Consider the following 14,690-nt stretch of genomic DNA (forward strand, 5'->3'; position numbering starts at 1 on the left):
GAAACACGTACTGCGTACCTCTACCATAACGCAATTAATGTATCAGAATTGCAATAAGATCGGTTTTAATACTTGATTCTGGTACTAAAGGGTTCAGTAAAAGTTACTGTACCACTTAATTTTTGCAAACGTGCAAAGGGTTGTGCTGCACATTGCGGTGAAGGTTCGTGTTCTCACTCTGTCGTTTGCAATTGTAACTCGTCAGTCTGCGTCACTCTGCGATCATTAACTGCGTTGATCTATCGGCGGATATTTGAAAAATACCATAAAATTTTCGCGGTGAGTTGATGAGCAGGATTAATGAAACATAACCGAAGCTAAAACGGTTTCCGGCCAACTGAATGTCGACTCTTTGATCGGGGAATCCAGTCTGTTTGCACGCCGTTTATTTTCCATTCTATTTGATGTGTGGACATTTTATGTTCTTCACGCTTATGTCAGACTGGCTGATAGACTGGGTTTGTTTTTCAGGTTGTTTTATCGTGACGAGAACCTTTTGTTTGCTACATAGTACATACATTTGAAATTCCAAGACTATACACTCGCGCTTGAAATATTTAGAAATTTATAAGTGTTCAAATCGGCTTGGGTAAAAATGTTCTTCACTGCACTGAGACAGAACTCTTCAATGCCACTGTCGTTTACGATTATTTACTTCGTGGTAACAAGCAAGCAAAAACTTCCGATACCATCAATCTGAAAGCACCGAACAGTGGGAAGCACACGATTATATTGACAGACTAGACAACCCGATCATCTTTAAAGCCTGTCATGTAATCCAAAAATTCTCTATAAGTCTCAATACATCTTTTAGAAGCGCCGGTGCGGAAGACCAAACCGGTTGATTCCGTTGTGCCGGGGTCTACACTGGACACGGTAAGATTTCCCCGGGTACACTCTACTTTAATGGGCTCGTAAAAGGACGCTCGTTTCTGTCTTGTTTCGCCGGTTTTTGCGACAATCCACGAATGCAGATCGTGGAGTATCACGCGGCAGTAGAGCGTGTTGTCGCCGTCGAACACGGTCGTCATTGCGTCCACCAGATCCAAATCGGGTTCCGGAAACGCTACCCGTCCCAGGCGGCACGTGATATTCAGCGGATTAACCAGATAAGACGGAATCTCCCCTGGAGCGGCAGTGACGGGAGGCCGGAAGGTCGTCGTATGCAGTGAAGCGGTGGTTTGTTTTGTGGGAAGTGTCCCATCAAATGGTACGCATATCGGGTCTAAAGAATGCACCGTGTAAATTATTGCACAAAACAAATGAACTTTCCAAAAATACTCGCATCGTACGAGCTTCGTTACAGCATCAACACAATTTACCTTCGCTCCACCCATCTTGGTCGTGGTTGGCATCGTTGATGGCCTGTAAGTGCCGGGTCAAGGGTTCGAAGAACTCGATGAGTGGTCTGGCATCCATTTCTCTGCCTCCGGTAATTGTTTCCATAACGTCCTGCCACGGCATAGACGAGCCCATCTTCAACGCATCCCTGGAAATGCGACATGAAATTATGCAGTACCGTGGTTATTTATAGAGAAGAGCATGTTATGAGGAACAAGCAATAACTGTAAAAACTTATACGTATGGTTCCTTCTTGGTGGATACTGGAAACGTCTACTTACCCCAAAAGTTTGCCGGCATTTTTGCTACCGTCGATATCGCACTGATAAAGCGGTCCCGTATGGTTAGCAGCAGCACAGAGTGCTTTGTGGAACTGGAACTGGATGACAAAGCTCACGAAATACCTGCCAAAAGTGTTGTTTGCGCTTAACCAGAGTGGACACACGCAATGGATCCAGTTATTACCGCATGTAAGGGACATCCGCGGGAATGTGATATTTTGCACCTAAATACGACAGTTTACGGTAGACCGTGTCTGTCATGTGAAAGTAGTACATGGAAGAAATAAACGCGCAACATAACCACATAGATACAAAATGTAAGTACACGAAACCATAAAATAGATATATTTTTCAGTATTTACCAGGATCGAAGTCATCCTCCGATCGATTCACAGGGGCACAGACTCCTTGGTATTTCAGCCTGCAAAAATGTGCAATGTTCATTAACATGCAAATGCTACTCTATATAGAAACAAGCGTCAATCATTTCAGCTGGCGATCGTGAATGCGTAGCACATACCGGTAGTCCCACCACTTCATATTATATTCCGCTGGTGGGATTTTGCCGCTAAAGATGTCGTAGCGATACATATCCATCATCAAACCGAATGGCAAGAATGCAATTTTTTCCAAAGCAGTGGAGTACATGAAATTTAGATCCAGCTCTAAAACCGAAAACCACTGATAATTCTGACACTACTAAATTTCACTGGATTGCAGTAGTACACCACAAAGCATACGGTTATCATTCGTTGGAGTGTTGGGGGGAAGCAGACCGATCTTCTTCAAATGTGCCGGTGTGGAAACACTCAGTGACAAGACATCACCAACGGCTTCGTGGAAGCCGTCATTGGCTCCTCGACGGAATGGAACTGGGAGATGCTTGTACTAAACACCGTAAATGTTAAAAAACAGCTCGTTTCGTTTTAATAATTTTCTTTATGTAATGGTGTACCTGTAGGTAGTATTCAACATGTCCCATTTCGCTGAAACATTAGCGCTTCATGAACAATTTATTGTCGAAACATCAGAAATAGCGTGACTTACTGGTGTACGGTGATAAAATCGTCCATTGTAACGGCAGTACACTGTTTTATGCTGCAAACATACACTGTTAACATCTTGTGCTAGCGAAATATTGAAACAAATGTTATGCCTAGTTATAACCGCAACGTAAACTCCTACCCACCGGAAATCCTGTTGATTGTAGAAATCCCAAGCCGACGCGTGACAGGTCACCAAGCGATCTTCTGGCTTCTCTAGCATAGAGTAATCCCAGAATCTTTGAGGCATGGGTTCCAAGCCCAAATCGGTGAAGAATTTGTCGGATACATTGAACATATAGCGAGGAGTGTAGCCTTGGTCAACCATTGCTTGGGTGACATCCAGTGGCTCTTTGTTGGGGTACAGTTGGGTAAAGTTTTGGATAGCACCCCATGTTTGCGCCCACATATTACCTAACGAAAATACGATATAGAAGTCTGTATGTTAGAAGCATCGATTTCTCCAGCAGCCTGTTAAAAGTTAGGGGTTTTTTTGAGTTAAATGCTCAGTAAAAATTCGCCTGCTGATATAATTCAACAGAAAATCATTGATACTCTGCAAAAGTTGTAATTAAAATTCATAAATTTATTTACCCTGTACATACCAATAATTTACGATTGATACATAGGTACAGTTGCTGAGAGCAGCAAGCCGTCACATCTAGACTACGGTACATCTAGATGTGACTCAGTTTAATTTCTCAATATGCACAAGGCGAGCTTCAATCTAGATTGCATAGTTTATTTCATGCATACCTAACAGATGGGCGGGAATAGGACCGCGGGGATTAATTTTAGCCGTAGGATACTGCTGCATTAGCTTGCGACGCACAAACGTATGCAGAGTTTTATATAATGGTTCCAGTTGTCTCCAGACACGATCAATGTCTTCCAAGAACTTGGTATCATTGTAATTCAAAGTGGGCTCGACATAAGGTGACCTCCAGGCTTCAGCATTATTAGCGTATCCTGTTACAACGACAAAAAAGCACATGGATAAAGGGACACTTCATTGTCCGATGCTGCAAAGCATAAATATTGTCGCAGATACCAACCATCCAATAGGGCGGCTTCGTTCTTAAGGGCAACATATCGTTCGTAGAACCTGCGCATTTTCTTGCCACTGGCATCTCTCCAGGCCTTCCACAAGTACAGAAGAAAATCTGGATCACGATTTGTCGACAGCTCATGGGTGATGTGGGGTTCCAGAGCCATCAGTTGCTCTCTAGGGCACGCTGCGATATTGGTAATGCTCTGGTTGCGGCAGACCATTGCGGTCGAATAGATCTCCGTCATGTTAGTTCCGAGATACTGAAGTTCGGTGAACTTTTCGCTCGGTAGACCGGCATCACCAAGTTTGGTCAATTTGTCATAAAGCCGCTTGCTGGTGAAATCTCCTATTTGGGTAATGTTGGAAAATTCTCGCTTGATTCTTCGCGCTTCGTCTTGGTCGAATTTTGCACTCGCTGCAGCTTTAGCGTTCTAGAAGGATATACATCAGCTATAGTGTGAGGCAGTGAGGCTGATTTTCGGGTCATTACGCCAAATATTTCAACGAGAAATAGATTTATGTATTTTTTTTATTTTTTAGTAATGTTTTTTATTTTTGAGTAACTTTTTTAATTAGCACCATTAACACAATACAAATATGGTAATTATAGTAGAAGAAGCCCAACTTTTGCGCTAATACGCTCCTGCTGAGTTTAAGGCAGTCAAAATCCCGTTATTTAAGAACAACGTTAACACTATCATAATTATATAACCGTAAATTACGTCGTAAGCGTGTAAATACCATGATTTCTCTGTTGTACTCCGTGATGTTGGTATTGTAATTCCACGATGCCTCAACCGATGCAAAGGTCACGTTTTGCGCCCGTGGATTGTAGTCAGTATACACGTAGGCTTTGAAGGAGTCAGATACGCGGCTCTCGCAGAATGGCTCTGCCAAAGTATTCCCCAAGAGGTGTAAATGGAATTTTAAGACTATTATTTACAGTTCATCTTACGATTTGTCCATCCAATGTGGTTATTCCTATTCAGTTCCTGGAGCTTCTTGTAAAGAGGCTCGAAAAATTCCAGAAGCGGCCGCGCATCCATAGTGGTGTTGCCGGTCAGTACGCGCATAGCTTCCTGCCATGGCTGTGTCGATCCCAGTTTCAAAGCATCACTGGAAAAAAATTGAATGTTTCATTACGCTATCTATTGCCCGTAAAAGGCTATATAATGAAGTATAAAACGTATCAGTTTTAATCTAACAACTAAACAATGAAAGTTAAAAGTAAATTATTTGGAACGGTGCGCTTACGCCATTGCTTTTCCGGCCTCTTTACTGCCATCAATATCGCAAGTGTACAAAGGCCCAGTGTGACCAGCTTTTGCGCACAAGGCTTTGTGGAACTGGAACTGGATAATAAAACTGACGAAGTATCTGGAATAAACAGAAGTGCAAGTTTAGTTATCACGAAAAAATTGAAACACGACCAAGAATTGGTGCAACAAAAGCATTCCCTCTTATCTACATCTTTTGAGTCATGTTTATATTGCACGATATGAGTATTTCAATATATATCACGCTGCAAAAAAATATTTGCATTTTATTCCAGTTGTAAAACAGAATCATGTGGAAGATGCTATACCTCATGTACGGGACGTCAGCAGGAACATGGAATTTAGCGCCAGCGTCAAAGTACTCTTCGCCTCGCGGTTGACTTGGCGCGCAAATACCTTGGTACTTGACACTAAAACCGAATTTAGTACGGAATGTATTCAGTATTATTTTAATTTGGTTGTCAAAGTTGCACAGATTAGTTGTGAATAGTACATACAGCAAAAATAATTTGTTCTATTACTTACACGTATTCCCACCACTTGGCGTTGAGTTCTTCCGGCCTAATGATACCGGCAAAAACATCATACCGATACATGTCAAGCATGAGCCCGAAAGGTAGAAAGGCTATCTTTTCCAAAGCCGTAGAGAACTGGAAGTTGAGATCGTTTTCCATTCCTGTGGGGTAGTCAGCATTATCATCCAGCTTCCAGGCGCTATATACAACCAGACCCTTTGTGTCCACACTTACGGTTAGCGCTCGTGGTGTCGCCAGCCAGAAGTCCAATCTTTTTCAAGTGGTCAGGAGTGGACACACTTAGTGCTAAAACATCTCCAATGGCTTCGTGAAACCCATCGTTGGCCCCATCGCGGAAAGTCACAAGCTGATGCTTGTACTGCAGGAAGTATCTAAAGGTTCGTACAACGTGCCGGAAACAAGTTCTCAAAAACTGCAGTACTTCTTTGCTTACTCGACATGGCCCATTTCACTACAAAGGAGAATGCATTAAGCACAGTAACGTACCCAATGCGAAAGGCTTTCTTACTGGTGAACAGTGAAAAGATCCTGCATCGTAATATCAGTGCACTGCTTAATTCTGTGGAAAACAACTGTTATTAATTTATGTGAAACCTGTTAAATGGCATCGTACAATATACCGGAAATCTATGGCATTGTAGAAATCCCAAGCCGAAGCATGACAAGTTACGTCGCGCCCGTCTGCAGGCTTTTCAATCATTGAATCGTGCCAGAATGAAGGAGGCATTGGTATCAGGTTAAGGTCCGTGAAAAACTTTTCGGAGATGTCAAACATTCTGATAGCAGTATAATTCTGGCGCTTCATCTCCTGGGTGACGTCGAGTTTAGGCAGTTCCGGATACAGTTGCGTAAAGCCAAGGGTACCCAACCAAGATTGTGCCCACATGTTACCTGTATGTACGTATAGCAGTGAAAGGTCACTGCTACCCCCATACCAGAAAAAATCATTCACAGCTGTCATGTCTACCGTGCACGAGCGCTCTTCAGTACTTACCTAAAAGATGCGCCGGAATGGGTCCCAATGGATCATTTAAAGATCGTATTGGTCCGTGCTTCTGCGCGAGCTTGGATCGGACGTAGGCGTGGAGCTGTTGATACAAGGGCTTGACTTCATCGTACAGGCGTTTGACGTCGTTGACGAAATCTGCATCAGTATAACCAAACTGTGGTTCGACGTAGGGTGCTCTCCAGACCAAGCCGTTATTGCTATCAAAGCCTATAAAAGTTGAAGCAACTGTTAAAATGCGTAAGTAAAACTGGATGGGAGTTTAATACTTTACGATACCGTACCATTAAGCCAAGCGGCTTCGTTTTTAAGTTCCACATAGCGTATAAACTGGTCCCGCATTTTTTTGCCGCTTTGCTCTCGCCATTCATTCCACAGATGAGCCAGTATAGGTTCCGGTGTGTCTGGATTGTCGAATTCTCGAGTAATACCCGGTTCGAGATCCAGAAGTTCTTCTGGTTTACAACGGGCAAGCGGCGTATGAGGCGATCGACAAACTTTGGCCGTGGAGTATATCTGGCTCATGTTTGCCTTCAACCGTGCCAGCTCGTCATACTGCTCAGCGGACAGTGCCGCGTCCCCGATCATCGCTAATTTCCGATAGAAACGCTGCAGTAGAGGATCATCCAGATTTACATCATGGAATGTGCTTTTCATATACTGCGACATAGACTGTGAATAGTTGGCGGTTCGGGAAGATGCAGCCACCTGTATCAGTCCGAAAGAATACGCTCAATACTATTGCAAACGGAATTCGTATGGAAATTATGTATGTATTAAAAGAATTAACGAAAAAAACTAAACAGAAAATTTTTGATTGATATTCAGCAGCAACATCAAATTTACAGATCATTTGCACGGTTTTATCTATAGCTTTAGGAACTCGAACGTTATTATAAGAATACTGTAATTATAAGAATCGAAAGAATGTCGAATTCAGTACTAACAACAAGCTCTATGCACGGTACTGCAAGCAGTTTACGAAATCGTTTCGTACCAATACACTGTGATTTGTCGTTGCCTGTACGTGATATTTAAGAAAGAAAGGTTATTGAAAAGTGCTAATTTGCCGTATTGTGTTTTAAACGCAACAGTGATGAGCAAAATGCAAGTTGAAAAAAACAAATTAACATAAGATTGCAGAATGTGCCGTAAACAGCCGTAATGCTTAATTGGAACTTTGGTATAATTAGCTACCGAAGTACATGTGAGTAAGAGCCATCTATTTCACGTTCCCGCCAGCAGCGGATTTACAAATGGATAATTATGCGAAATCCTATTCCATTACCATAATTTGTTGGTTGTGGTCTGTGATGTTAGTTTCATAATTCCAAGTAGCTTCCACTTCTGCGGCCATATGCGCACTGATTCCAATGTCATACACATTATAAACCCAGTTTCTGAAGGACTCCTGGGTCTCTGCGGCCGTAGCTGAGCCGACAAGAGCGAGGACAAACAGAGCTGAAAAACGAATAACGAATAATTACGTTTCATTGTCAATCTGTTTGATAATGTGCTTTTGCATTTTACTAACCGTCCAGCAAACGCTACGCCACGCTTTTATTCGCTTTTTAGATTAACCGAGCTTGCCAGGAGTTTATTTCTTCTATCGGTAATTGCTAACCACATACAGCTTCACATTGCTGTTTACGTTCACAAAATGTTGATCACACTGATTCACACATACCGGCAAACGTTGCCATTTCCGCTCCTTTTATAAAACTTCCGAATCTCGACAAGAAATTCGACCATCCAAACCAGGAGAAAAGCTAAGGGACAAGTCTACAGTGAAATGACGGATGACCGGTGCTCTTCTCCACTAGACTGATTTTAAGTTAGACTGTTGCAGTCTTGCAGTGACACTGCGACGCTGCGTGATAAGGGTTCGGAACGTAAATCGGATGTGATAAGGCCCCAGTTATCGCCGTGTATTGTTCGGTCCCATCCTGTCAATAAACCATGATTATCCAACTTCTCAATGAATATTCGCAACACCGATAAAGCCAAGAAAACATTTTAACTCACCCCTTGTTTGGAAGGAAATCGATAAGCGCACCACTGAAACAGCCCGGGTAGTTACGAAAGAGTTGTGGAAATGAATTAATTAACTGTTATATTCTATTCTCTGATTGTAGATAACCGTCAAATATGCTGTCAGTTTTAATGGAAACATGATAAGAACGATAAGAACAAGATGGCAAAGTAAACCACAGTTCTGCTGCTGTAAAAGAGATCATACTTTACAGTATAGGAAAAGGTTCTTCGGAACCGGTTTGAACTGAAGTAAGTATATTTTTTTACGTTCAATTCGAGCACGATTTTGACGTGTAAGACAGTTTTACTGCTGCTAAAAAGATATACGTATCAAATTGCTCTCCACTCATCAATTCCGAAAGTCGACAACGTACAACGCGTGACATGACAAACTATGGGATATAATCAAAACCCTCTTGCTAACTGAACGTGTGCCGGTCCAAACTTTGTAGAGCACAAATGAAAAACAGAAGAATTTAGCACAAAACAAACCAAACGATATTTCAATAAGATTGATGTTTGGAAAAAATTCTACTCTACGGAGTGCAATGTAAAGCAAAAACGGTGTAGAACATCGAACGTGGTCGGAGGTTGACCAGTGATGCATCCAATAATGATTGTCGCAATACATCAGAACGCCACTATTCCTCGTTGAATGAACCACGTTTCCTGCTCACTGTCCGACCGGGCCCAGCACTCGAGTTGTCCGCCACTGAGTGGCTTTGACCAAAAGACCGTGATCGTCTGGGCACAACGCGGTGGTTCCCCGAGGTCCGACTGATGGTTCGACTCGATAATTTTCTCAAACGGATGGTAAAAGAACTGGCCCAACTTGTGTAGAAAATGACGACTAGGCGCCGTTATAAACGCTCCGTTGTACTTCCAGATAGAGTACGCCTCAGCATCCGGCGAGCAGTGAAACTGCAGCGAGCACGTGGCGGAGAACTGCCGATAGGGATACCGCAACGTGATATTCAGGGGCTTCTCGAAGATGTCGCCGATGTTTCGCGGTCGGGGCAGCAGCGCGAAGGACCGCACTGGACAGAGATACGTCGCTGGGCAGCGTTGGACCGTTGGTAGCAGGTGTATGTTCCCGTGCTGTTATGCGTGACATTGGTGATGTCCAGGCTGTTACCGTTGATGCGCACGCTGATGTCCGGCCCAACATATCGCTGGCTGCTGCAGTTATAATGCGCTTGGACGAAGGGCTTTCTCTGAGTCCACACAATGTCACCCAACATTGCCGTCAGTAGGTCACCAACGCGGCAGGTCAGGGTCAGGCGCTGGCCAATCAGGGGTCGCTCGACGTCGGGCTCTGGGTCGGTGTTGTGCTGCATGGCATTTGGATTCGGCAAGGTGACGACATTGTGTTGAGCAAGTTGTTCGGCATCCACAACTGATGCCAGCACTGCAAACAGCACAACAAATACAGTGACGAGACTTATGAGTTTAGGAAATCATGAATAAAAGGTAACTGTTTTTAACGATACGGAAATTGTCTGAAAGAGCGAAATTGCCAAAAGTCCTTACCGTTGTTACTGCTGTGTGAGCGTTGCTCTTTAGCAGTTACGTCGGTCTTTTATATTAGCAAACATAGTGGGTGAAATTAGTAACTTGAGTTTTATTTTGAATTAGCGACATGAAATTGGGAGAAAATACTTGAAAACACACACCACCTGCACTGATGCTGGAACAAAAACTTACAAGACATCTCTTCAGGAGAGGCGTCGGCAGGGTCAGGGTTATTAGTTTTGGAACGTCGTCTGGGGGCCAGTGCGATCAGGCTGGTGAGCCAGCAACTTGCTTCGAAAATAAATCAACCCAAAAAACAACCACACGAACAACAAACTGCGAAACCGACAAGTCGGTGCCATTTTTACACTTTGGATACACAGACACAACTGATACCGACCACATCTACAGAAAAGCAAAAAATTAATAAAAGGATTGAAAAATAATATGAATTACTACCTGAATACACTGAGCAAACCCTGAAAAATAAGGGTTTGCACTTCGCACACTAATTCTCGCGACCAATTGCTTAGTGTTTTCAAAATTCGCCTATACGTCATCATCACGAGCTGCTATGTAAATACGTACGGGCTGACCACTATTATTTTCTGCCTCTGTAGTGATGAAATATCCACGGACCACGTGCAGTCAACCAATATCAGAGCGGATCCTCCTAATTATGCTGATCACCTAGTATGTCATGTCAGTGTTTAATTACTGTACATACACAAGGTTAAGAGCCACCAAAATGGCGTAAAGCCTTAAACAACAGCCATGGAATTCCCTCCCTTTTTTGACCTCTCAAAATCCCTTCCTTTAACTTTCTTTTCCTCTTTTTGACTATAGAAAATCTCTTCCTTTAATTTTCCCTCCCGCGTTTTGACCGTGACCCTTAAATTTTTACGAGAGCAGTGAAATGTTCATCTTGTCCGAATGGTTTCACCGGTTGAAATTTTGTACTTGCTCTATGCACATGCATATAATACTTCATAATCATAACACCCATTCTACAAGTTTCTGGTGCTTAAGTACTATAGATAAAAATTTTTTATAATTAACTGGCCCCAGCAAGGCCGCATAGCTGTTGCCTTTATGCGGTTATCTTAAACCGCTGATAATTCCCGATGACGGCTATAAAATCAACAGGATGGATGACCTTGTTTGGTTTGACTCCGGTAGATAGGCGAATCCAGAACGAGGAGCACGGGGACGAAAGCGCAGCTCAAAACGATGCCCACAGTGACGCCGACACTCAGTACATTACGTACCCTGCTGTAGCCGACCGAACGCCGCTTACGTGATAGCTAGATGCTGTTACACGACCTTTTAACAAGGAGGCGTCATTATTGAGAAAGCGGAAAATAGACTGAGTATATTCTGTGGGCTGTAAACGAGCTTAGGGTATCTTCGGTCCATGAGGTCATAAAGGACAGAACGACAGACGGAAGTAATTTCTGTAGATTACACAGTAACGATAGCGATCATCAAACGTTTATGGCGCTACGCAGTCACAAGTTCGTGTCACTATTGCAGAGAACTCTTTTTTATCTCATTATGAGCCGTACACCCGGCAACCAAACCCATTCTCGAAGTCAAATGCAGCGCCTGTAGAAGCCATTTGACGTAAAATGTCCAGGGTGATGCGCTCCCGGTTTGGAATAGTTTCCGTGCAATCCGCTCGACGCCGACGGAATTTCATAACCCAAAAAACGAAATTGCCAAAAGCCCATACCACTGCTTATCCCATTCCACTGGATGTATACTTTGCGGGATGGCTTCTTTGGCATGAATCGCCATATGAGAGGCACTTTATAATTGCATTTGTAGTAGCTGCTATAGTAATGCGCAATGCGGTTCGTATGCATACCAGCCATTTAGTTGCTATTCTCCGACTGCAACAGACAACGAATTCAATGGACTCAGCTACATTTGTGAGGGTTATGTTTTTTAGTAAGCCCCACCGAAGATCGAATCATCGAAGCACTTCACTCTCCATAATAACAATTGTCGTCGACAATTTGTCGACACATGATGTCAACGTTTTTCTAGCTCTAAAATTCAATCAAATAGCTTAGAGATTACTGAACTTCAACTACTGTACATCTTCCAAATCAGCCGGGAAAAAGAAAAATGTATTTTGGTTCAACTGCAGTCTCTCAGTACTTCTGTCCACTCTTTCTCCTATCAAACACTCTGTCCATTGAAAATCTGCTGCGGATACAATCTGCACTGGGACATTTCATTCAGGCTGCAGCATGTTTAATAAATTACGCTAATTCGATTTCGACGAACCGCCAGAGTGTTCTGAGGGAGTATCACAGACTAATCAGCTGGGCAGGTCATATGAACAGATGGCCTGAGTATTTGGGCGGCGGCGATATAGGTGCCGGCATCGTCAGGGTAACGTGCGGCGATGTAGCGGTGACTTCCGCATAAGACGGCGGCGCTCCCATGAAGGGCAGATCAGGAGCCGGAGCTTCCCGTCTGCCCACACCCAATGGTCGAGTGGTAGCGCTTCCCGTTGGGGTTTGCCCGGTGGGTTGGTTCAACAAGGCCCGCCGCCTGGCTGAGTAACTCACAGCAATACAGAGAGCGATAATGAAGCATATGGGAAGAAAGATTCCGACAATGATCCCTGTACTGGCGCCGGGACTTAGTCCGTTGCTGTCCCTGGAGGGGACAGTTGGTACCGGTGGGGATGGAGCAGGTGTTCGGATATCGCACTGCCGCCAATTGGCCGGATTGCCTCCATTCACGCTAGCCTCGAAGTTTGACGGACAGTTGACACGGTCGTCTAACCCGCCCTTATCACAGATGAAGTCATTACTGACGTAGCCCTGTAGCGCCTCGCACCAAGAATTGCTGCGATAGTGGGGCGAATCTGTCGGCGACACTACATTACTATCGAGACAATGGAAAATAATAAATCTATGAGACAGCGAAAATGTGAATCCGTGTACCTTCAGTGATGACAAAATCGATAAACGTCTGGTCTAAGTCGCTGGAACGGGATGCACTGCGGAAGTATTCCAGAGTGAAGGATGGCTGCTTACTGTACGATGTCAGTGCTTGAGCGACGGAGGACGGATAATACGACTGTGTCAGGTCGCCGGTCAGTCTCTGGAGTAGGCTGCGCGATCCATTTCGGTTTTCATAGATTTTCAGATAATCGCCACGAGGAAGCGTGATTTCCCTGCAGATACAAATTATTGGTCACAGGGCACCGAAACAGCGTACGCTCCAAATTAACTGAACTGTTGCTGGCATCCCTTGAATCTGGTAAAAAAAGTTTACTTGCCTTATGTTGAAATAAAACGCGAAATTATCTGACCATCCGCCGCAGTCGGAGTCCAGAGTAACGGTGAAGGAGCAGAGTCCACGGGACAGCGCGCCTATGTCGTAATACCGGAATGTGCCGGCTCTGCCGTTGCTGTTATTTGGACATTCCATCTCCAAACTCTGGTTGCAGGTTTCCTCCAAATCGGGATCTGTAAAGTCGTGACGTCTGTACAGTTTGTACCCCTCAGATTACTACACCTCAAGATTTCGATTTCATTGAAGCCAGTTGCTATTTAAATTCAATAAGCGAATTAATTCAATTTAAAAATCAGAATACGATAATTTATTAGAAATCGAAGTACACTGAAACAAATGGGCAGATCAGCCACGACACTTTTGAATCCTACTGGAAATTTTGGTATTGTAGTACTGCTTCCGGCCTACATCCGGGAACAGTCAACCCTTATCACTTACACGAACTATAGCGCTGTGCCGAGGTATACGGAGCCCACGATATACATCCAAATAGAAAGATCAGGAGCAGCTCAGTTCTATCATTCATTGTCGCCATAATGTTCAGAATATTACAGCAGTGGTACGGAAAACCCCAATGTCTTCACGGCCTCTCTCGGATTTTTCTACGTAACAGTAAGCAGATTTATTTAAGAAAATTACGAGTGAAGTTACGAGAAAACTGCGAGTCCGGCGGAAGTCAACCAGTGTCAACTGTTATAAATATGGTACATTGTATAATCACTGTCTACACAGTCAGGGAAAATACAGATAAACATCATCAGGCGCAAGTTTCTTCCTATCGATCTATACTTTGAGCTTTTAGTCACCTATCTCACCATCAATGCTATAGACAGTGTGCAAGATAGTGGTAACTCAATTTGTGAACGCATTTTCATAGTACTAGGAGGGGGTAAATACACGGGATAGACAGAAAAAACGGCAATAATAAGGGATAACCATTCACGTGTTGTGCAACACTGCCAGCCACCAAGTGAAGGCAATTCGGTGACACAGTGCACAACAGCCGTTGAGACTATTGTCTGAGTTGTTTCTCCGTAGACTTCTATGTTAAACTTAACCACCTTCATCTTGCACATTTCAGAACTAATCCGCGCAATCGATAGCTCAAAAGAACAGAAAAAATTTACAAGATTTTGATATCAAACTACTCGCCACTTATTAAAACTGAGGCAAGATTGAGCCATTTGAGTTTCTCGTAGACTAAGCATAGGAGTTGGATGGTTTGCTTCCACGTTGCTCCTGTGCTTTGTCTATGGAAAACTTAATTTGGCTCTAACTTGTCGTGTTTCTCATA

The 14,690-nt window shown here is 43.6% G+C and overlaps 2 protein-coding genes across 2 annotated transcripts; both read right to left on the reverse strand.

The window, feature by feature from the left end:
* Positions 1–631: 631 nt before the first annotated feature.
* LOC129595571 (angiotensin-converting enzyme-like) lies at positions 632–8,380 on the reverse strand. Its single transcript, XM_055492619.1, has 25 exons — positions 8,223–8,380; positions 7,824–7,996; positions 6,820–7,243; positions 6,524–6,745; positions 6,150–6,420; positions 6,038–6,088; positions 5,963–5,980; positions 5,743–5,900; positions 5,519–5,669; positions 5,302–5,403; positions 4,971–5,093; positions 4,672–4,832; positions 4,458–4,606; positions 3,721–4,147; positions 3,422–3,634; positions 2,812–3,079; positions 2,670–2,720; positions 2,578–2,608; positions 2,363–2,510; positions 2,143–2,287; positions 1,985–2,043; positions 1,807–1,846; positions 1,623–1,745; positions 1,323–1,489; positions 632–1,225 (listed from the first exon to the last, which is right to left on the reverse strand). Exons 1-25 carry the CDS (start codon positions 8,236–8,238, stop codon positions 741–743), a joined length of 4,176 nt encoding a protein of 1,391 aa, XP_055348594.1. The 5' UTR covers positions 8,239–8,380; the 3' UTR covers positions 632–740.
* Positions 8,381–11,927: 3,547 nt separating this feature from the next.
* Positions 11,928–14,098, reverse strand: LOC129595514 (uncharacterized). Its single transcript, XM_055492557.1, has 4 exons — positions 13,835–14,098; positions 13,380–13,569; positions 13,042–13,274; positions 11,928–12,962 (listed from the first exon to the last, which is right to left on the reverse strand). Exons 1-4 carry the CDS (start codon positions 13,929–13,931, stop codon positions 12,421–12,423), a joined length of 1,062 nt encoding a protein of 353 aa, XP_055348532.1. The 5' UTR covers positions 13,932–14,098; the 3' UTR covers positions 11,928–12,420.
* Positions 14,099–14,690: the final 592 nt, after the last annotated feature.

The sequence above is a fragment of the Paramacrobiotus metropolitanus genome, unplaced genomic scaffold (genome assembly GCF_019649055.1).
Source record: "Paramacrobiotus metropolitanus isolate TYO unplaced genomic scaffold, Prichtersi_v1.0 Parri_scaffold0000079, whole genome shotgun sequence".
Taxonomy (NCBI): Eukaryota; Metazoa; Tardigrada; class Eutardigrada; order Parachela; family Macrobiotidae; genus Paramacrobiotus; species Paramacrobiotus metropolitanus.